This window comes from Sparus aurata, chromosome 8 (genome assembly GCF_900880675.1).
Source record: "Sparus aurata chromosome 8, fSpaAur1.1, whole genome shotgun sequence".
Taxonomy (NCBI): domain Eukaryota; kingdom Metazoa; phylum Chordata; class Actinopteri; order Spariformes; family Sparidae; genus Sparus; species Sparus aurata.
Window position 1 is genome coordinate 29,309,690 of NC_044194.1, and position 24,984 is coordinate 29,334,673.

Below are 24,984 nucleotides of genomic sequence, written 5' to 3' on the forward strand. Positions count from 1 at the left end.
TTTTAATATTTACAACTTAAATTTTCAGAACAATTTTGTTATGCAAACAATTTCTGGATCTGCCTGAGAGCTGACCATGTTTTAATTCAATGAAACCCATAAAAACACAAAATACACTACTGTATGAAGATGTGATGAAGTCGAAATGTTTTTGAGGCACTTTAATGTACTGTACGGTACAGTATTTAGAGAATGTGTTTGTCACCTCACTTAATTGAAGGTAATTTCTATTTAATTTGGGCACATTTTAGTCATTTACATTAAAAACACAGTTTTTGGTATTATAATAAGAGTAAAAGGTAAAACAAACTGGAATTCCCAAAAATTAAAACGGAAAAAACGGAATTCCCAAAACTTAAAACGGAAAAAACAGAATTCCCAAAAATTAAAACGGAAAAACGGAATTCCCAAAAATTTAAACGGAAAAAACAGAATTCCCCAAAAATAAAATGGAAAAAAGGAATTCCCAAAAATTAAAACTGAATGTGGGAAAATATAAAACAGATTTTATAGGGCCCTGCGTTAATGTAATTTATAGGCCAGAGGATGGTCATAATCCTGAATGTTTTGTCCTGTGACTCCTCAAATGTGAGAGAGAAAGAGAACCAGTCAGAGACATCAGCTTGATGTATCTCATACGTTGTACTGCTGAAACGTTATGATCCAGAGTGACAGGATCTGTGATGCATGACAGAATATAAAGTATGTTAGATAAAGACAGGACCTGCTCCAGACGCAAGTGTGTTGCTCTGCAGCTGTGGGTCGCTCACCTCCTCACAGCAGGGAGGAGACAAAGCCCAGACAGATGTGTAATCTGACAATCTGACCCGAGCCCATCTGAGACTCTGCTCAGACCAGTTGTGTCTGTAATGAGCTGCGTGTGTGTCCTTGAGCATCATCAGACACTGAATCCCCACAGTGTCGGTTCAGGCTGTGAGTCCATGGTTACAGTGAGTGTTTCGCAAACAGAGTGGATTGATGAAGCAGTCACGTTTAAAGAACAGTAAGAAATGTAACATCATGTAATGTCAGGGGTTGAATCATAACTTATCATATCTTAACTCTAACTATGGTATCTTGTTTAGGGTCTTTACCTGATAACAATAATCAAGAAAGTGTGTGTGTGTGTGTGTGTGTGTGTGTGTGTTTGTGTGAGTGTGCATTAACTGTACCTTCATTCTTCTCCTCCTGTCCAATATCAGCAACGATGTCATCTATGGTGTCTGGGACCACATTACACTGCTCACCCTGCACACACAAGGAAAATTTGGGTCACACACTAATATAAACACAGACACAGACACACAGACAGACACAAACACACACACAAACACACACACACCAAAAGATGCATCCAAAGGTTCTCACAAGACGAAACAGTCTTTGAGCGGGAAACTCATCACAGATAATCTGTTTTATATATTGAGCCGATATGAGGCAAACTTTTTCAGAGGGAATATAATACAGGAAAAAAAAGATGCTTGGGGTAATTCGTAACTGTTAAGATCTTCGTGAAGCGTACTGTCTCAGTGCACTGATGTCATTTTTGGTAAACAGTAAAGTATCCTGCCTCCATTACGTATCTTTGTCACAAGACATCATCGTTTTTACAGACTTTTACTCTGCTCCAAAAATCAAGTATTGGTCAGGCTGTACTGTGGATGTGGTTTAATACATGTTTTCTGTATCAACATAGCCAGAGTACAGCCAAATGATTTGGGGAAGATCTACTGTAAAACCATTACGATGGGAATTTAATTGACCTATATTTGTACTATGTTAAATAAAGTAGTTAACATAGGTTCACGACCTAGTTGCACAAAGTCATGTTGTTTCAACATGAGAACAGTCAGACACAGGGATGCAGCTGCTTGCTGTTGAGAGCCTGCAAGGTTCTTTTATTTCACTTTTATAGAAAAAATACTTTGACATCCATTTAGTAAGAAATTATATGTACATAGTATTAAAATCGATGTTGCTCAGTAATACTCACATAATCATGACTTGTTTGGCAAGAATCAACATTAAAAAGTCATTAGCTGCAGCTTCCAACAGTTCTCGTGTAAGTTATAATTAAAACTGCAGCACTCATGATTTGAAATTACAATGTAAGTATAAAAACTAAAACATATGAAGTCTTTAGAAGAAGGCTGCTTTAAAACATTTGGTGAAAAAAGCATCTTTTGATGAAACATTATTGTGTTGTGTTAGCTGTCCTTTTTTTTCTTAATCATACCTGTCTTCTACTTGTTTAAGAATTTGAGTGAAAATTCTGACAGTGGTAGAAATGCAGAAATTATAGAGTTACTTATGTAGGTTGTTCAAGTGACGCTATACTGTGGTTTTCCAATTACTAATACAACATTTTAAGTACTTGTAGTCCAGTTCCAAAATTGTTCAAAAAGGTTACAGCTGCTTTGGCTCTGTCATGTAACATGCTTGAACGTTTTGTAAATTGCTAGTCCAAGGAATTTTGTTGTGAAAAGGTTTGTTTTTCGGTCACTAAACATTTATTCCACACATAAGTGTACACGGCCACACATTGCACATACAACAATGTACCTTTCTAGCAATGCGTTCCACCACCAGCCTGGCTACAGGCATGATTGCTCCTCCCTCGGGGTCGTAGAACGGGCTCTGGGGGTGGTCCAAACTGGTCAAGGGTCGGATCTTCTCCTGAGGAATGGTGGGCTTGTTTGGTGACTGAAAGAGGCCAAAAAGGAAAAGGTTAGTGAGCGTGTTGAATATTTAGTATTCAAACAATGGATCAAATGACTATGTGCTGTATAAAATGTGTAACCTGTGATCATAAACCCACAAATAATGATCACCTACGAGCTGTTTCCCTTCAGCTCTATGGAGCGTTTTTAGCATGTTTCAGCTCATTGTTTTGGTTTTACTGCAAACACCTTTCCAGTTTTGTTTAGTGTTACTGCTTCCATCAGTGCTGTTTTCAGCCAGCAAGCTCTACGAACCTAATTTTCACTACTTGCCCAGCACCAAATAATGGTCTGAAAAGATATCGGTGGAGACCAAAACAAAGATTAAACCAAAATGGTGTGTAGATTTGATTTATATTCATCAAGCAGACAGGAAGACAACTTTAAATGAAGGCTAATGTTGCTCCAAGTCTGCCTGATGTTTTTAAAAGCCACTGTCTGCTAACAAATTCATCATCAACAGCTTTTGTAACGTGCCCTGCTAAAAGTGTCAGTGCTGTGTTTACAGCTGGTTGCGTTGCCCCTCAGCGGCCTGAGTAACAGCTGTAAAAGAAGTGATGCCTCTGGAACACTGTGAACCTTCAGTAACCTGGCTTGATAAAAAAAAAAATATATATATCTAAGAAAAGTAAAACAGTTTGTGGACATGAATTTAACACCTAGCAGAAGCCACACCTGCTGCACTCAGCATCATCACAGAAGGTTTTTTAGCGCTACAAGGTCCTTTCACTTTCACTTTCATCTCCCCCGGTAGATACTGTTTGAGTTTTCAATGTCAACCTAAAGGTGAGTTAGCTCCGACGGCTCTTTAATGATCTGAGGGAAATGGACGTGCCCAAATAAGATGCTACAGGTGACGACTGGGTCATGATTTGAAGGGGAACTATTCCCACCCTCCCACATTAGCATTATTACGCACTTGGTTTTGGAACGGATATTGTCCTGGAGGAAAACATCTGCTCTTGCACACCGAGTATCAAATGCGCCTGAGGGAAGAGAGTCTGAGTCTTCCTCTGAGGAATGGCTAGAGTAATCAAAGTTAAACAGCTAAAATTTAGGGCATGGGAATTAATTGTGGGACAAGAATACTAATCCAATAGCAGCACATAGTGTGTGCATGTCTGTGAAACAGGCTTTTAAAAAGAGAACAACATGATTTCTCTTGAGGGAAGGAACAGTAGAGTGGCAGGAATTTATGCATGCAAATTAGAGTTAATGAAAATTCAAAACATTACAATAGCTGCATTGATTCCATACTTTATTCGGACCAAAAATGGGCAGGCAGGTAGGTGTCAGGGGCCTGAAAGAGTGGCTGCTTCTCCCATCAGCCATCTGGTCCTGGGCTTGTTTTCTGTTTGATCTCACTATGCATCATTTATATCAATTTTAACAGCCCTTTAATTAGGGATTCATGGCATTGTTTCCAGGTAGCGTGTGTCCATGCGGGGCTAGTGTTAAAGCTGAAAAATTCTCTACAGAGAGAAAAGATAAAAACACATGACACCATGAATCATTCTCTTTGTTCTCACAGGTTCGCTCAACGCCGCCGTTGTAAGTTTCAAACCAACTTTCGGTGAAATATATGCAGGAGTGCCCAATAAGACGAGGTGAAGACATCTACAAAGGAAGTATACGAGGAGATACAAAGTTACGTCCTCATCGGCGGCACTGTAACAACAATGTTGATGATTCTCTTTGTAGTCACAACTTCACTGAAAGTTTCTCCTCCAACACTTTGGTTGAAAAAACACTCTTGTGGATGAGACCAAACAGAAGAGAGCCATCACTTGTTGGAGACAATTGCAAACTACAGCTTACAATGTAATATCTGCAAACAGGAAGAAACTATAAAGATTTTGCCTTTCATGCAGTGAACAGGGTCTGGAAGACATGCACTTCCATGTCTCTGTCTGTAGGTGGCAGTGATTTTATGTCTGCTGTACAGTAGAATGCGTGCATTATCTCATGGTAAACTTAAAGAAATAAGCAGTGTGTTTTCAGGGGAAGACTTTCCAGAGGAAGCGGCGTGGAAGAATACACGATAAGCCTGGAAACTGCAGTTTTAAAGACTTTGAAGGACCGAGGAAATGGCATTGTCCTAGCATTACAGAGTTGTGCTGTGTTCTGTTTTACACAAAGATGGATCCACATACATATATTAAATATAAAAAAACAAAACAAAAAAACAGCAAACTAGGGGAAAATACTACAGTCTAATCTATGTTTACTTTTGTTTATGCTCAGGGTTAGAGAACTAAGGAGACGAGATAAGTAATCTGATTTAAGGCAAAAAAATAAAAAATAAAAAATCAGGCCCAGAAGAGACAAGACTGCATCCACTTTTAAAAAGGACCAGCAGCAGAAGAAGAATTAAAAGTGGTCTGTCTATATGCTGGTGAAGTTTTTGAAAGGTATTTACCACCTCCCTCGCGGGATAAGCTCCTTGCTTATTCATGAGGTTGTAAACTATAAATAAATTGCTGTAGTCTCCAAACATTGGGTGAATATGGATGAGCACCTTTCACTCTGAGGAGGTGAAAAGACTAAGGAAGAAGTTTGTCTCAGGGACAGACAAGCATGAGTCAAGTGACGTGAATGTTTGAAATAAGTGTTCTGTTCTGCTGTTAGCTAGTGAGCAATAACTCCCTCAGCTTTCACTAGGCCAACTGCATTATCTCTAACAATTAGACTAGTACCGGTCCTTAGTACACCTTTACGTTAGGCACTGTTAACATACTGTACGTCTCATACACAGACTGGTGCTGTATTGAGTGGTGTAGCACACCCTTAATGTCCATCTTTAACTTTAGATGCATGTGGTCGGCTGTTTGTAGCTTATAATGGAATCTTGTCAGTTAAAAAGACCATTCTTGTGCTCTGCTACATCTAAACATCATGCCAACATCAGTGAGCTACTGAATATATGAGATCCATTAATGAATCTGATCTTTTCATCTAATAGTTTTTTTTAGGAAACAACAAATTGTACAACAATTGTAACAGTTATGACATTACATTTATGAAGCTGAACTTGGCGTACATTTCTCAGGCTATTCTTACCGTTATATACTATAATATACTATAAGTGTGAGAGGAGATGTGTAGGTAGAAATGCTAAATGAAGTCTTTCTTACCTCATTTACACCTGGTATTAACATGGGATCTGTATCCGAATATGTTATCTGGATAATACACAATCCAATCTTGCCTTTGTGTTTACATTTGGTGTTTTTGATGCGTTCTTGTTATCGCCACTGAAATCAGATCTCTACCCTGCAGAGCAATCGCTGTAGCTTGAGGTGGTGGAAAAATCAGTGCCAGCCTCCTTTAAACAATCAGTGAGTTTTGTTGAGTTAGAGGGAACGCTATAAACTTGTGTGAAAAGCTGTCTATGATTATTCCTATCTTTGTGCCTGCTATATTATGTCAGTTTATCCTGCCATCTTAATGTACTGGCATGAAGATGAATGTGACTGGATTAATTACATGCTTTGTTAGCAGCAGATCATCCACACAGATGTGTGCAACACACACTGAGTCATTTCTTAGTGTATATCCATCATTTCCGGCGTATTGCCTACATTTTTCATGCTTTCCTGTTGAATAAATGGCACTTTCGTGGCACAGAATAGTGGCACAATCATTAATTAGAGGCATGTTGTGTACTGATGCCAGCCCTTGTTGCGTTAACGGCTACAAACACGATGTGTGCCAGACTACGTCCAGATGTGGTCATAGCATGCATTAACATGTGTTCTTCCCTACGTGGATTGCACGTCCCAATACGGATGACATTTTACTACCTGGTGTAAATGTTTTTGCTGATGCTATTATCGCCTTGCTTATTTCATGAATTGTTTTTTTTATTTTTTTTTATTTCGTCACCCATCCATCTCAGCCAATTCTCCAGTCTTCCTCCATGATGGCAACTGCTTTAGCAGATTGTGACACAGCTGGAACACTCTGGATGTTACACCTCTCGGGTGTGCACCACTGCTATCATACATACATAATCTGCTTAATTAGTATAAATTACCTCATATGTGACACCATTGTCAGTGCCTGCATCCCAGGGAATGAGGTCGGTCACCAGCCTTTGGACCCAGCCACACTCCTTGGTGCAGAGGTCCTCTCCTGACAGCCCCACATTCCAGTCTGGGCTGGGCCCAAGCATGGTGAGGAAGGACATCAAGTGACGAGTCCGGTCCACAGAAAACTCTGCTGATGGAGCCGCTCGCCTGGTGACCGTGGTTGGCAATGTAAAGAAAAGACAAAAAGAAACAAACAAAGAACATGGATTAATAAACTTCATTATTAATTTGACCTAATTGAGACAGCTGTAAGCATCTGAAGAAAAACAGCCTGCCGCTGCAATTTTTGGTTTACTAATTGGTCGATTCTGATGTCATGACCTCTGACCTGAGTCACACTCGGCTAAGCTCCAAAAGTTCCAATTAGTGGCCGAAAATAGCTCACAATGATGTAATATCACTGAATGTCCACAAGCTACTAAAAATACACTGAGGGTAATAATAGTGTGTTCTGAAGTTTCTTTATAAACAACACTCCTTGGTATCTTAATTATGATGTCTTAACCAAGGCATAAGTGCCAACACTTGTGTTTTAGTAGGCGAGTTTGCATGCAGAATTGAACAAAATGAGCTAATATTTCATACTCTCACTGACTGTGTGACTGTGTGTGTGCATGCATGTGTGTCAATGTTCTCATTAGTAAAAATAATAGTGGCACAATATATCGCAAATGACAGACAACGCTAGGAGGGGTAATTAAACAGATGTTTGGTGAAAGATACAGTACATTAGGTGGTGTGTGTGTGTGTGTGTGTGAGAGAGAGAGAAAGAGTGCAGTGCTGAGGGCTAGAATTGTGATAAGTTTCTAATTGCTCTTGAACTAATTCCAAAGAGTGCACAGGATGCAAGAGTGTCTGACTATTCAGACAAGTCAGTCTGGCTTTTAAGAGCTGCATAAGAAAAGGACTCTGCAACTCTAGACATTGCAACACAATATCATCTGAATTTCAATTATAATTTATAGCTAGTTAACTTTTTTTCCCAACTTTTAAGCACTGTATTTATCCTGCTAATGAAGAAACTGATACCGGCGATAAAAAAAGATTTGGTCTCTCTGATTTTGTGTCACAATATGAAAGAATTCTGTAAAAAAGAAAAAAAGAAAAAGGAACTATGTGTCTCATAAGTGTTTTAAATTATGTTGATTTAACATTTGTAATTTAATGTGTTTTATGGATCACTGAACAAGGGTTTTGTATATCTTTGTTAACCTCAAACCAAAACATTATTGTATGCTAAAAGATATAAATAATACAAATAATAATAATTAATAATAATAATGTTTTGTGCATCTCCAAATAATCAAATTTCATGAACAGAAAGACATCTTCCTTGATTTTAGCGTTGCCATCAGACATTTTAAAAATCCAAGGTTACACAGTTATTTAAAATTACAGAGATGTACTTAAGTAGGAAACTGAAAATCAGACACAAAAACACCAGAAAACATGATGAGTAAATGAACAAAACACCTATCAGGAGCTCTACTGTGGATGAAATGTTTTCTGTCAACTTGATGTAAAATTCAATACCTCCATTGTCAGTGCAAACTGTTTAAATGTCAAACTGATTTTTTCAATTCTCCGATTTCATGTTAAAAGAGAACCAAAAAATATTATAAATATATGTACTGTATAAACAATATAAATATAAACACTGTCTATTTATCATCCACGCCAGTGGTCACTATGGGCAGGGGTGGACTGGAAACAACCTTTGTTCAGCCGATGGAACAATAGCAATAAATATAAAGTTCCTAATCTATGGTTGTATGGGCAGCCTATAGCCTACCTCCAAAGTCATTCACTGCCCAGCCCATCTCTTGTCATGTTCAGGCACAAACACACAGAAGCCTTCCTAAAACCCCACCCCCACCAGTTCCCCATCAATCCTGATTACTCTTGTTCCACACATGCCACGCTACCGATTTAAATGTAACTTTGACATGTCTGGAAACAAAAAGACTACCTTTTAGTTTTGTAAATATTGGCTAGGGTGAAAAGCCTCTGTTCTTTAGGTTTACATTTTTCTAAGTGCTTCCAACAAAAATAAGTATTTATGGATTTGTTGTATTCAAATCTGAAAGAATACCTGTGTCACCAGCTGTCAAGTCACAAGATACTTATGCTATCCAGCCAGGGATTCAAACCAGCAGTCTATAAACCACAAGTCAGCTTCTCTAACCCCTTGGCTACCTAGTACCTATGTCGCTGAGCTATTATTGCTACAAGCCCAGGCTAAAACTGGCCCTGTGCCTCATGCCTCTGGTCAGGGCATTGTTTCCCATGGCAGCGAATAACTGCCCTGCTGTCAAGTTCCATGTCCACTAATGTCTGGAGCAACAGTCCTGTATAGCTTGCAAAAGTCAAACAAGATAGAGTATACGTGAATCAAAAAATAGTTAACCTACCTCCAGGTCACATTATGTATATACTAAAATGGGTACTCTCGATCTTCCAGGTGACTTTAACTTATTAGAAAAGACTCTTTTAGATAGTCTTAAACAAGGTCACTTTGTCTCCAAGTTTTATTCCAAGCTGCAACATTTGAATACAGATCGACTATCATTCCTACGGAAATCGTGGGAGACTCAGCCGAAAACAACAATTGATATTGACTTATGGGAGGAAATTTTACTCTTACCTTCGAAGATATCCATATGTAACAGATTTAGAGAAATGCAATATAATATCCTACAAAATGTCTATATATCTCCATATATGTATAGCAAATATACAGCAGGGGCCTCTCCAAAATGCCCAAAATGTAAGACTATTTTAGGGACAAGATTTCACTGCCTCTGGGAATGCGAAAAGATTCAACAGTTTTGGCAAACTGTATGTGATGAGGTTAGTGTGATAATCAAGCAGCAATTACACCCCAATCCCATATCATGTCTACTGGGATGTATCCCTGTACCATTAAGATCACATAAGAACACTGTACAATTTTTACTTATGGTGGGCCGGAAAGCTGTTATGACCAAATGGGTGGGAGATGAACCTCCTTCAATACATCCGTGGAAGTCTCTGATATCAGACTATATCTCTCTTGAAAGGCTAAGATTTGGTATTAATGGCCAGAAGGACCTTTTTACAGCAAAGTTTGGCAGGGTGTTGGAGTACCTAGGAACCCAAAGTGCAACTGTCTGAAATGTAAGACCTAATAAGGACTTTTTGAGATCATTACTGTGGATGTATTACAGATTTGCTACATATCTCATGTAATCTGTATACACTGTGCTGGACTGTTATAATTTTGAAAATGTTAAATAAAAAGAATATTAAAAAAAAAAAAAAATAGTTAACCTAGCTTGCCAACATTACTAGCAAATCCCACCTGATGTCATTTTTCATTCCCTTTATTTAAAAGTTCCAGAGTAGGCTACTGTAGGAAGTGCTGAAACTACAGATGGGACTATGAAAGAGCTAACAGTGTTAGCCCCTAGCTGGTCAACTGCCTTTGTGCTCACTGGAAGTAAAGTATTAATACTTTTTAGTGCCTGTTCACACATAGCCTACATTGCACTACTGAAATATCCAGTTGGACCCAAACATGTTAACTCCATGGAAGCCTGTCTAATGTAGGGGTCAGTTTTACGGCAGGAAATTACATAAAACTTAGATTTCTTCTTTTTAGTAATCACAATTCTGACCACATAAGTAGCCCACACAGGTCAAAACCAACACGAGGCATATATATCTAAATGTGAAATGGTGTTTAAACTTCATGTTGCTATTTCGCAATTTCCGGATTTTCTTTTTGATTTTGCTTCCAGACAAGTTTTCTCTGAGTGAATTTGACATTGAGTGATACTTACAGGTTGAGCGGCTGCCATGCCGGCCACTGAGCCTTAGTTTTAATGACAGTCAGTACCTCATCTCCCTGCGGATGAAAAAAGAGAGAGACAGTGAGTGAGACAGAGGGAGAGAGAGATACAAGAAGCAATTTGTCACTAAATGGGCAACGATAAAGGCAGCAAAGAGAAACACTGACAGAGAAAAGGCCAAGTATTCCACTTTTCAAAGGCTTAAGAGCCAGGACAAAGTATGTGTTATCAGGACAAAATGGCCCTGTGCTGGTTTATAATGGCTGTCTTTTATTCCAGTGGGGAACCTACGCACTCCCACTACTCTCTGTAGTCTATCTGTGGCATTATGGTCACTTTAAGTACTGCACAACACATTATCTATCATAATGCATCGGATGTAATTACTCTGCCCAAAGCAGGAAGACAAATGATGGATTTAGTGGAGCGGAGCAGTTGATTAGAACTGAATTGGAAAGTTCGTATGTGCCCTTTCTGGCTTCATAAGAGCATTTATTGTGTTTTCCCCACGTCTTCGCCTTTTTTTCTTTCACTCACACTCAGCCGTCTTCAAATACACACAAACACACAGCCTCAGTTTGGGATATGCCTAAAAAAAACATTTTCTGGTTGACTGAAGGTTCCACAGTCGCCTTGAAAGCCTCCCCTCTTCCCTGGGGCGATGTGAAGAAAACAAGTGTGAGAGAGTACGTGTGTGTGTTGATGGTGGTTCAGTGAGTGTCTGCACGCACGTTCGTGTGTATGTGTCGGTGGTGTGTGTGTGTGTGTGTGCGTGCGTGCGTGCGTGTGTGTGTGTGTGTGTGTGTGGATGAAAACAAGTTTGAAAGTCAGTGTCCATCTCTTCAGACTAGCCCGGGGCTCTGCGGCCTCTCTGGCCTCAGACCTCACTTGGTCCTTTCACAGACACATAAACAAACACACACATAGAGAGATGGACACAAGTGGATGGATGCGTATATGAATGTAGACAGCCAGAGGGACGGAAACACCAGCTGGCATGATATCGAGACATGATATCAAGACATATAGAAGAGGGATTACATGTTTCCGCTGGCTTATATGGAAAAAAAAAAGATGAACTGGTTCATACACGAAGTTCAACTGAAACGCAAAACTGGTTCGGAGAAATAAATCAAACAAGCCTTTATGGTGGATTTTCTGAACAGAGGTTATTTTCTCAACCTCTGTTCATGACGGGATCACATTAACATGACCATAAAAGCAGCAGGATCAAAGGGTTCGGTTGTACCTGTTGTTGGTGCTCACATTGAACATGGATGTCAACAGAGAATGCATTGGGATGTGCATTTAAAAAATGCAGTATGTAAGAGCTGTGTACATGTCGAAGGTCATTCCAAAAAAACAAAGGCAGCATATCGCCTGCTATCACTATCACTAGCTGCTGTTAGCTAACAAAGCTAACTGAGCCAGCTAACCACTCCAACTCCCAGTCTGGACCTCGAGCTGCTCCATCAGTGACTCATCAGATTCTGTGATCCTAGCAACGACCGATATTGTTCATCAAAAATGTGTGAACAAAAAAAAAACATCAATCATTTTCTACAGCTGTTGACGGCAGATCGGTTTGAAATATAACAGGGAGTAATGACACGGCGCAGAGCGGCCACAGTGAGCTGTTAGGTGAAGAGATTCTCAACTTCACGACAAGGAATAACCAACTCGCTCTGCTCATAATGATTCCCTGACTTCTTTATTAAAACGATAGCTTGTTTTGCTGCATGTTCTATAAACAGTAACTATGGGCGTCGCCTAATCAACCATGAACAAAATCTTAAGAATACAACTTTAACGTTTGCTAGTTCGATCTTCCTTTTTTCTTCTTCTCCACTCACTCGATCCTGCCGTCTGCCATGTTTGTCACACTGCCTGAGAAGAAGATGTACTCCCAGCGCTGCCGTTATTTGGTTGTGATGACTTTGCGGGTGACTGACGTGCTGTCAGTGTCTCAGTTGCTCATCCTTAAAGTGGAGAGACAGCGGACAGCTGTTCATTTGAGTTCAGTGGCAGCTCTGAAGAGTTGCATATCTGTGACTTCCTGACATTTCATAAAACTTTGAAGCAGTGGCTGCAACAATATAGCAGTGGCAGCCCACCACTGCAAAATGTATATGAAGGCAACGCTGCTTAGAATGCATGCTAGCACAAGAGGATTGTAAACACGTAAGATCACTAATCGTTTCTGAAGAGCTTTATATTATTCCATTCTAGAGAGGAAATGATGCAAGGCATGAATATATGGACATTAAGTTCAAGCAACCTATGGGCTTAGAACATTCATGTCGATATACAATTAGAAAATGTCACAAATTGTGAGGAAAATACCTATTTCCAAGAAGGTATTTATTTTACATGACACATCTTTTCCATTTTTTCCAAAGTAAAACACAAAGTGCTCAAATCATAGTTCAAAATGACTCAAGCGCTTCACAGCAGTTCATGTTTTTCCCACCATGGTAGGTCATACGCAAGAAAGCCAGTAATTACACGTTTCATGTCCCACTTTCTAGATAAACATGTAGAGAGGCTAAGCATGTTGAAGGTAATTTTCTCCACCATTCTTAACTCCCACCATCCTCCATTATGCTTTGGTGCAATTTAGGTAAAAGGGAGAAAATCCCATCCCCGTGAAACAGCCCTGCACATTTTATGGCAGCCCTCAGCTGGTATCACATAGACCAAAATGCCTCATGGAGGCTGGAGGAGATGCAAATCTTCCTGTAATGGTCTTGTTTGTTTACGGTAATTATCGTAATGGCACAAAATGACTGTGATTTACCAATGTTTAAATGCACATTACTTTTTCATGAATGTTTTCAAGGAGAAGTGAGAGTGGAACAGAAAGAGAGGGAGGTGGATGTAGAGAAGCCGGTCAGGTAAGGACAGCAAAGGGAGGAGAAAATTGTGGGGAGTAAAGATCACGTAGGTTTCGCACTCGACAAATTAATTTTAAGATTTTATTGCTAACTTCTAGAGTGGTCTGGCAGCTACCTTACTGTTGTGCGTTGAGGATAAAGGATAAGTTCACCCTTAAAGATGAAAATTCAGTCATCGCACAAAAGACAATGGACAGATGGGTGAAGTTTCGTAGTCGCCAAAGCATTTCAGTAGCTTGACAGCTAAACAGAGTGCGGTATTCTCCTAAACAGCTGAAGCAGCTTTGGACTTAAATGTAAGAAATAAACAAGAAAGGCTCATCTGGCGTGCGCACAAGAGACTTCCGGCAACTGATCCAGCTTCTTTCAACAATGGAAGCTTATGGGAGGAAGTCTGCTTTGAGTCGCAGTGCATCACTTGATGATGTCATTACACGGTTTGGCCACTACAAAAACTAGCTTCAAAGCCGGGCCCTCTTCCTGGGGGTTTGGGTGTAATCCAAAGCCTCAAGAAGCCCTGAACTGCCCCACATTGATTTGAGAAGAAGTTGTTTATTCCCCTTTTAAAGCCGAAATCTTCAGAGATGTGCCCCCACTATGAGTCTCGACCCCCCGGGTTTCGAGATGCTCCATCCACACTCTGACTCTGTCCGGCCCACATTCATCCCCAGGCAATCGACCTCCTTTTCATCCCACTCCTCGACCCCAATCCCTCCATCAAACAGGACCCTCATTCTCCCTATCTCTAATCTACTAGCTGTTTCAAATAAAACTACTTTCATGCTTTACAGTGGTAGGTAGGGTCATTGTGAATTCTGCTGCCATCCGCAGCGGGTGTGACAGCAGTGAAAGTGTAGAGGAAAGAGCTGGAGTCCAGGTCATATCTTACAAAGAATACCAAGTGACACTGCTGGCAAACGTACAAGCACGCGGTGCTGAGGTGAAGGCCTGCGTAAAAGAGAGCTTTGAATCACTGCTGTCCGGGCAGCATCTGAGCTTTGACAGCACATTGGCTGATGGGTGGGTAAACAGAAACAGTGCAACAGAGAGAGACAGAGAGACAGAGTGATGCAGGGGACGGCCAAATATGAAAGCAGATATGAAAACCACACAGCACAAAATTCTTGGAGGTTCACAAAACTTTATAAATGTAATGGTTTGAAGATAAAAAAACTTCCCTCGCGGTCAGAGCTTATTCCATTCAACCACATCTCACAGACTTCAGCATAAGGGGTTCGGTTAATGGCATATGGTAAATGGACTGCATGAATACGACGGATGACGGCTGTTGCTGTGTGTTCATTTGGTCTCTTGCCCAGGGTCCATGCTGTTTCACTTATCTTGTGATCCCCACAGCTGTCACATGTGATGTCATACATTCAAGTCCTCCTCTGAGGATGGTTTGAGGTAAGCACTCACTGCGACCCGAACAATCTGGATAGATAATCTGACAGTCCAGCCACATTTGGGAGTCCTGCCGGGATGCTTTTGTTCATACCAAGTCAGCAGCATCCAGTCAACTTTGTGTCCACCTCAAGAATGTGTCCATTGTCCAAATGGAGATTGAAGTGTAATATTCAATCTCCATTTAGCTTTGTTTTAATCGCCGCCAACACCAGTGGAAATGTATCATTCTTAAGCTGCTAAGTATTACACAATGTCTACACAGTATCAGCGTGTGAACTGTTTGGTGGAGGTCAGGTTGTGTACTGCCAGTTTTGGTGCTTTTTGCACTGGAAACAGCTGCAGCCAAAAACAACACTTATTTAAGCTGTGAGAGTGAACAGAAACAAGACTGTGAAACCAAATGAACAGACAGATCTGTAGAGTTCCGTAGAGTTGAGGAGGTCATCACTTACGCGCATCCAGTTTCATTTCAGGTATTTTCAACCAACTTCTATTTCCAAGGTCAAGAATAAACTTTTAGGCATAATATTGTTGTTTAACCTACCGTACTCTGGATCTTTTTGTGCATTAGCTATTGTAATATTTAAGATGGAAGCATGAATTTTAAACACAAGACGACAAAAGGAAACAATTAGCAAAAAAGTTTCCTGATTTAGAAAGATGATCTTTTTGCACAAGCATTCACGTCGTGTTGCTTTTTCCAGAATCGCAGAATTTGGATCACATTTGTGGTAGCTGTATAGAAACACACTTGTGTGAACAGGACAGATGAAAACACAAAGACAGCCTGCACCATTCCTTCCCAAATCCCCTCCATGGTCTCTGTTCTGCCCACTTATCACCAGCTCACTTTGGAATGAAGTTTTGCCTGGAGGGACTACTCCGCACGGCGGCATGAGGCTTTGAATTGTCTTTCCAGACTCCGTCTAATAAAGGAAAATGAGCCTGGGGACTTAGGGAAAAGGTGTCTAATAAAAAATCAACACTGCACTAATGCAATTACAATTGCACAGGGGCTGCAGAGCAGATGGATGACTGGGCCACGATGTTGTAACTCAGTCGGATAAAATTCACAGCTTAGGTCAAAATGCTGGAACACACACAGACACACACAACCACTCACACTTGTAAGAACTCAATTAGAATCACAGCAGACCGAGAACACACACGGTTGTACCTAAAGGTGACAACATGATGAAACATTCTGCCCTTGTGGAAATAAATTGTAATTCCCCTCGTCTTCGAACCGTTGTCAAATATCATGTCATAAACACACAAACACACAGAGATACACGCGCACACAATTTCAGCTCAGCAGGTTATTTATCAACACCTGTGACATGGATATGAAGAGACATGCTGGCTCATCTGTCCTATTACATTCTAATTTACTTGTCCCTCAAGCAAGCTGCTGTAATTGCACTGTACAAAATAACAACCTGTGTGTTCCCCTATAGCAAAACCATAAATAGATTTGAAATAAACATAACACATATCTTCTTTCCCCCGAGGGCCTGCTGGTTGCAAATCACAATTCAATATTCAATGATTCTACATTTAATATGTGTGTGTTTTTTTTATTGTTTTTTATCATTTCAAGGTTTCTGATTAACGTGGTGAAAAGCTTTGCATTTGAAATGTTTCTAATTCTAGTAATAACTTGATCATTCTACTCTGTGGCCCCTGGCGATACGGTTCATTCCCGTCTCCATGTAACCCATCATCGCTCGTATTCCAGCAATTTGTGTAAAATTTGAAAACTCCACATTAAACACACAATTAGAGCTCCAGTGTTCAAAACAATGAAGCACCCCCCCCCCCCCCCCCCCCATCAGAAGTGAGGTTTTATGAGGCTTTGGCAACAGAGTTTCCAATTTTAATGCTGGCAGCAATGTTGCTACCAGCAAAGGTAGCGATGTTAGGGTGTAAAAACACACTGTTTTATTGAATGTAGTCAATTAAAGTCCTGGTGTTTGTGTAGGAGAAGAATTCCCTGATGGTTTGGGATTTTATATTTATAGATAGTGTAGGTGCTGTGACAGCAGTCACACACACACATACACACAGTTTATAAACCTCAACCAAAACATGGCCCGTGATGATCTTTTCACATCTTTAAACGCATTTCTCAAAGTTCCTGATCCGGTTGGTTTGTGACTGTTGGGACCCACAGATGAAGTCATTCATTGTGGATTTCAAAATGGACTCTGAAATGAACTCAGTGTCCCAGAATTCCCCATTCTTCACACCTAGGTGCAGAATTCAGGTTTGAGCTACTATTGGTCAGGGTGACAGACCCCCTGCTGATCAGGTAGTCAAAACCCCAGAGCATTCAATGTTTTCTCTCTCACTCAACGCGCTCTACTCCTTTAACTTTGGATCTTCAAGGGCTCCTCTCCACCTCCCCCCACGGGGCTGCCTACCTTCTAGATCCCTTCTTCTGGGCCCAACAAGCTGTGGAGAGCTGCAAGCTGCATTGGCAGCAGGCCCAAAGAACTTCTCCTCACTGCAGCGACACGAGGTCCTGCCAATCTGAGGATCTAAGGAACACCAAGCAGGTTAGCACCGAGCTGCTATCCTTACAAAGTAAAGGAGCGACCAGTTTCCTCCTCTGCCGACTTTCATCAAACCTTGCACAGCAAGAGCAGCTTGTTCAACCTTGGAGCCCCAACTTTCTCCTGCAACCGCCAGCACCTTCTCCTCAAAGACTGGTAACGTTGAACTGGGCTTAGATAGCAAACCATAGCACGGCTAAGCACAGGACTTTAAACTCTGGTTGATGTAATGTGTTCAATTGATGTGTTTGTTCAATGTTTTGGTGTTATGGTGACCTCGAGTCAAGTTATTGGTAGTTTGCTTTCCTAGACGGCTAATTCGACATTAGTTGAATTACGCTTCACACAGACTCAGGGTCTCTGCATGCAACTAACCATCTTCTATAACCTGGCACCACGTCACACACACATACATACTCACAGACACACACATTCCTTGAGGCTAGAGCATATCACACCCACATGTGATATCATTGACCGCCATTGTTCCTTTGTTCTGCCAGGCACTCGCACACACACACACACACACACACACACACACACACACACACACACACACACACACTGGTATAGTACATGTTAGTTAGATTGTGTGTTTCCATTTTGTGTTAAATAAAAGATCTTGAACCTTCTTGCTGTCTATTTAATATTGTACATGAGTGAATGTTGCCAACCTCTACACTGTCAAGAACTCCAAAATCCTTCAACCATTACTAGCTGTTATGGTGAATTTGGTTGTAGTTATTAAGTTAATTATTAACCAGAGTTATAAACAGTTCAGTACGTTTTTATGAGACTGATTTAGTAAAATTGCTATCTTTTTCCCTTCTTCAAGGGTGGTGCCCCGAGGTGATCTAATGCAAATTGGATCATATTATTTATCATAATTAATAATTATCCCAAATAATCATTAATTATTATTGATAGCCAAATTTAACCTAAATCCCCCTTTTATTGTTGTTAAACACACCTTAACCGGGCCTTGTGTAAGGTGAGGCCCAACATGACTCTACAGCACATCTGACATTTTCTGCGAGGGTTTGGCAGAAACACTGCTGTCCCCATTGTGTCCAAGAACAAGAGGCCTCAAGCACACCCTGAGTTGTCGTACGAGGGCTGCTGGGAGTGGATGCTACTGGTGGTATCCCTCAGGTGATGAGGGCAAGAGCAGATGCTGTCTACACAGGGATCGCCAGCAGCACACTACTATGCCCAATGGGGAAGACAATTGTCTTGTGTGGCCAGAGACATAGCAAAGTCCAAGAACAGGTGGGCTTCTTGCAACCACTTGGGAATGGTAGCTGTAGGGTGACCTAGAATGGCAGCTCAAGGTCTCAGACTCCATCGCAAAGACCAACACAGCAAAGCAAGTGGTCTTGCTAAAATGTAACGTCCTCTGTGAAGACTAGATGAAGGAGGCCTCCAAGAAAAAGAGACAGTCTGTAGACCTGATAAGCAGATTGTGTGCCCATCAACGTTGGTTGTAGAGGCATTGCCAATCCCTGTGCTGAGTCTTCAAGCACCAAGGTATCCTATGACTGCACAAGAAGATAGTGAGACACATCAGTGGTCCAGAACCAAAGGTAAAAGATGGCTTTGACTGACAGTGGCATGGCAGCATAAGTAAACAACCCTGTCACCAGATTTTAGTCCAAATGTTGCTGTAGTTTTAGGGATGTATGGAACTATGTCCACCTGCCTCAAAACAGTAAGGCTCATTGACTGTATGCTCGCTTTATGATTACAAAAAACAATAAAGCACAGTGACTGGCCACATATGTCCATGCGTCCTACGTGTTGGTTTGGATGTTATGTAGCCACTATCACCACCATCAAACTTACATTTAATTCCCTTCTAATATCCTCATGACTATTCGTCATGCAGATATTTAAAACGTCTCATCAAACTGATAACCTCTCCTCCAAAAGCGCCGTTGGTCCTTATCCGCAAGCTTTCAGGAAATGTGCAGAATTACGGACAAAATGAACACAGAGTATGGACTGAGGCCTTCTTCTGTATCAGTATCTAACATAAAGCATAAAATAGCCTTAAGAGATGCACAGACAAAACAGAAATACACAAACCATGAATGTAAAATTACCAAAATGATTGCAACTTTTGTAAGTGCCTCCTCTTTGTGTGGCTGTCAGTGCTTCAGCCACAATACTGTGAGTGCACCTGTGTTTTTGTGACACAGTGATTGTAAGTGTGGTTGTGGTTTTGTGTGTGTGTGTGTATGTCAGTGTCGGTGTCGGTGTGTGTATCTCTGCGTGTGCTTTTCCTCCAACGATATTATAACCTGAGGCCTTGGCAATCCATCACACCAGTGTCAGGTGTAATATGTGACACATTCACCTGAGGAAACACTGTCACATAAGTCAGCATGGATCACTGTCATGCTTCGTCCTGGCAGACCTCTCTGTTTGTTACAAAGAACCAAACAGCCGCAATTAATAATGTCTGAAGAATGAGTGATGAGGATTTCATGTTGTGAATACAATGCCAGGCCCACAACTATGTGGCACAGGCCCTTATATGCGCAGATATTTGTATCTACTGTTTAAGAACACCCAGTGATCATCCCATTTTAAAATGCTAATGTGCCTCTTGCTCGTATAACTTGCTGATTTGTTTATCTGTTTACCGAGCCATTTAACTTTGAGGTAGTTTGGAGAAAATGGATGACTCCACCGAATGAGCAAAGAATTCATTTTCATCAGTAATGTAATGTGAAAACATATAGATGAGAAAACAGACACAAAAATGAATACTTTCCAGCTGGGATAAGAAATTAGATGGATGTCATTACAATGAAAAATAAATAAACTGGCATAAAAGCGCTTTTGAAAACTGACGTTTTGCCGGAGAAGAAATGCGAACGCTTCATTTAAATATGGGTTTGAAGTGGATTGGGAAACGGAGATGACGTTCTAAAGACTGCTTTCCAGCCGACTGCAGCCACTCATCCAAGACACCTTAAAGGCTTTTGGATCAGACGCACAGGTTTAAATCTGATACATCATTATCATCAAGATCTCCCAGAGGGTGAGAGAAGAGAAGAGAAGAGAAGAGAAGAGAAGAGAAGAGAAGAGAAGAGAAGAGAAGAGAAGAGAAGAGAAGAGAAGAGAAGAGAAGGTATATTTTTTTGTTCATCTGTGTAATAAATGTATTGTGTAATGAGGGTCTTGTATCATTAGGGGGTTTCTTTTCCTGTTCAGTTTCCTTTTGGTCTAATTTCTCTGTCCTGTTGTGTGTCATTTGGAGCCTGTGGTGACTGTGATATCCTGCCACTTTGGCAAGAAACCTTTAATGATTGGCCCCACGATTTGCTGGTGTGGGTCCTGTCATTTTATCCAAGGTTATGGATTTAGCTTTTTCTATAGCAGGCAAAATGCTGCAGTCTTGAGCCTTTTTTAGCTGTAATTTAGACGGAAGGCAAAGGTCATTATGTGCCCAACTGAGAACTGGCTCTTTGCCTCTGGAAGCCGAGGTGATGATTTTGAAATTGTCTCTGGCAGTTTAATTTCTAGTTATATTGAAGCAGACAGGCTGAAAAAAACAAATGTGAAAAGAAAAAAAAGACAGTGGTTGGCAATTGTGATTGGCTGAATAGCTCTGAAGTATAGGCCTGATCAGTTTGAATGTTAAGGTGTCAGTATTTGCTTTAAGGAAATGCTAACATGCTCTTCCCATTTAAAGAGTATTACAGAAAGCATGGACGAGGCTTTATGACCAGAGAGATGTTATGATACATTTGGGGTAAGCTCTGACGTATAATAACAGTTTTGAGGACGCACATGTCAGCGACAGCATACTCGTAGACTTCACGTGACCTAACCCATAGGTTTCTGAAGAGCCATTGTTAAGTTCCATGCAGGTGGTTCTGACCCTTGCCATCGTTTCAGTGCCTCTGCCCAACTGACAAATCCATAAATGTGCAAAGAGTTACTGTGGTGGAGCTGAGGCTAGCTGACTGAAGCCTGGTTACTGAGACAAGTCAAACTAGCTTTAAAGGTCCCATATTATGAAAAAAAAATTTTCTCTAGTCTCTACATATATAAACTGGTCCTCCCTGAGCCTGCCAACTCCTAGAATGAGGAAAACAAACAAGTCCTGTATGGTCTCTGCAGCCCATCCACTGGTAAACAGTGCTCCTACAGGCTGTTGATATTCAGCAGTCATTTTCATAGGCCATGGTCCTCTGCACGATGATAGGAGATATCCAAGTGGGGAAGTCCTTCCCCGAGGTGGGGTTCGGTGTGTCCAGCGGTAAGCTGGCAGTGTTTCGCAATGTTGTGTCTTGGCGAGTCATAGCGATACATCCACCCTAAACATTAGGGCATGCTACCGCTAGCGTAAGCGGCATCGTCTCCCTGAGAGGGGCGTGTAGCAGCAAGGCAGGCGTTGACATACGGAGCTCATTAGCATTTAAAGGTGCAGGCACAGAAACAGCCTGCTCTCAGTAGAGCTCACTTGAGCGACTTTTAGACAGCTTAAATTCAGGACCATTGATGGGTTTGGGGCAATGCATATCAAATACAGTGTTGTTTGACCTCTGACAGCTGTGTGAAATTGATGCAAAACAGTATAATATGGGACCTTTAAGCTACAGAAGCTAGCTAATGCTAACACGCTAGGCTAGTGCTGTGTGTGATTTAACAACTCCAGAGGGCAGTAACTGGTGACTCTGGGTGTTTATTCCACCAGATGCTCTGTGCTCTGCCCCCAATTCTCCAGCCCAAGCAGCTGCCTACCATTTAACTGGCTCAGTCTTCAATCCGAAACACCATCGTCGGCCCCTTCACTCTCGTGTTTTAGTACATTCAGTCTGGCAGAAAGTTTCATAATTCCAGCTTAAATGTGTCCATACGAACTCACCGAGGGCCTCTCAGTTCATGTTATTAAATTCATGGGACCTTGTAAAATCGCTGTGCTCAAAATACTTTCTAAGGTATGAATTTTTTAAGTTTGGCCCTCTGATCTAAATTTCAGCATTTTTGTGATTCTCTGTATGAGCACTGGCAGCCTCAGCAATTGCTTATTTATCACTGGATTGGGTATTTAGCAAGAGCTATGGCACTCAATTTTTCATTTTTATGAACAAATAATCAACTTCGAGATGTGATAGAACTACATTAATACTACACAGAACCAAGATTTGGTTGTGAGAAATTGAAAACTAGTGGAGATATGAATTTTTGAAAATGACAGATCCTTCGTTCAGCTAAAAGAAGCGATTTCCTGTTATTAATTGCGACCGTTCAGCAACAACTATTTAAATGGATACATGTATCTAAGTTTCTTTAGGGTCTCTTGGATTTTCAACCCAACGCAGGAAAAATAAGTGATTGCTAAGGCTGAGAATACACAGACAGAGAATCAAAAACATCAAAAATCAATAACTCTCAAGGTATGGCTACAAGTTCCCATGAATTGAATAAAAGTTTAAAAATTATTTTTTTATGAAGAACATGACATGACCTGGGAAAAGTTCTGGATCTTGGGTGAGTTGCCATGAAATGACCCTCCTGCATTTAATTCACACCATAAGTACGTACATTAGGGCCGGCGCTGTGGGCGCGCACCAATCATTTCATCTACGAGGTCTGACAGATGGCATTCACAAAGTTAGTTTGGTAAAAATGTGTCCTCAATCTGATATGCAATGATCAGTTCAGAGTCAAAAACAACACTTGAATCAACTGTTCACTGTGGACTCTAATGATAATGACTAGTTGTATGTGAAGACAGAGCTGCAGGCTTCATCTGAGGCCACCGTCTGGTTTGTAAAATGAAGCATCTGTGAAGAGTGTATTGCTAGTGGTCTCCAATCACACCAGTCAGCTCGGGTCATTCTTAAATATCAAATCAGGGAGTGATTTACACCCTGGACACTGTGTCAGTGCAGCCAACCTGCTGGTGTGGAAAGGAAAACTCGCAATGGACAGAGTCATAACTGTGGCTTTAAAGCAAGTTCCACCAAGTCTTCAATTCAAGGCACGCTACGCAAGATTTAAAAAAAATGACCCAAAAAACATAGCCATTTATGTGTGCAACATGTGGTCAAGTAGAAAGGCATCGTACGGGGAGAAAGGAGAGGCGAGTAAGGTCACAAAGTTGTAAAAACAAACGGCAAAGAAAAACAAAAAGCACAAGTAAGGATGGGTGTCAGAGAGAGAGGCTGTTCGGGGGGAAGGAAGCAGGGTCAGGGGGGAGTAGGAGAAGTGGAGTTTTGTGGAGAGGAGAGCAGAGAAAAGGGAGAAGCAGGAGGTCACGGGGAGAGTGAAAGTCCAGTAATTGCTTTGACCTTGAGCTGAGCCGAGGAGTAACTCAGTCAAAGAGAGTGATGAATTCCATGCCCTCGGCCCAGTCGCGGGAATAAAGTCACCGCTCGCAGGGATTTTTGTTTATGACCACTTTAAAAAAAAAAAAGAAGCACAGAGGCAGGAGGAGGCCGGCTGAAAGAGAGTCTGGGCGGGCGGTTTTCACTGCTGCCCAGGGAAACTGTTAAAAGGAAAAGGTGGACGGGAGGGGACGCTTAAAGGCCAGTGGAACAAGAGAGAGGCTGCAGCAGAAGATATTTGAAACACGTTCGGGGCGGATGGATTCTGCTCTGTGTGACCTGTCATGGGAGGATGTTTATGGCCGCTGATAGACTGAACACTGGAGAGGGACTTGGAAAGAGAAGCAGTCACACTGCTTCTCTTTGTGCTCGTCTCATCGAGGCTGCAGCAGGCTCCAGAGTTTTCCAGCGAAGAATACATTAACAGGTTTTTCCTGCTCATTAAACTTTCATAAGGCTTATAGCTGCTACAGGAAAATGTGTCATATTCTGAAATGGCTTGCACCATGTAACCCACCGCATGAAAAATGATCTTTTATGAGTCTTGCTTTGTGCTTTTTTTCATGCTGCTTCAGGCAACTGAAACATGTCACACATTATCAGCGGTACAAGTGTTCACATCATTCAGGCTACTGAAAGTTGAACTGAAATTCAGATGTATTTTTTGTTTTTGTTTTTTTTTTTGTTCACAGATTTGGTCAAAGTTAATAACCAATTACCTTTAATTAGTTTATCATCTGTATTGGTTCCAAGACTACGCAGTTAGCTTGCTGAGGGTGATGTTAGCATTTACTTTCTGTGATTCGAGCACTGTCCATATTACTCCATGCCGTGATTTGAATCAATGGAGAGGTCTCGGTGCGGTGAGTTTTTGTCATTGGTCATCAGAGCACTGGGGTACATAAAAGAAAGACTGCTGAAGCTAGCAAGACCCCCTATTTTTTTCCAAGCTACTTTCAGACAGAAGGCACAAATGTTTTTCAGAGCAGTGTGAACAGTACAAACCACAGGGGAACCGATCGTTTTATATCTGATTTGGGCCACTTGCAAAGTCAGATACAGGCTTGATTTTTTGTCAATGCGAACTCACTCGCTTTCATGTCACTTGCCTGAATTCAGTATCTTGCCGCTCTCTCGCAGAGA

General features: G+C 41.2%; 1 protein-coding gene across 2 annotated transcripts in view; it reads right to left on the reverse strand.

Moving 5' to 3' along the window:
* The window catches only part of spon1b (spondin 1b), a 101,330-nt gene that overhangs the window by 19,091 nt on the left and 57,255 nt on the right, over window positions 1-24,984 (reverse strand). For both annotated transcript variants that reach the window (XM_030425801.1, XM_030425802.1), the window contains exons 7-10: window positions 10,633-10,697; window positions 6,757-6,958; window positions 2,563-2,703; window positions 1,173-1,248 (exon numbers count right to left, since the gene is read on the reverse strand). In XM_030425801.1, coding sequence (XP_030281661.1) covers window positions 1,173-1,248; window positions 2,563-2,703; window positions 6,757-6,958; window positions 10,633-10,697 — 484 coding nt within the window. The remainder of the gene's footprint in view (window positions 1-1,172; window positions 1,249-2,562; window positions 2,704-6,756; window positions 6,959-10,632; window positions 10,698-24,984) is intronic.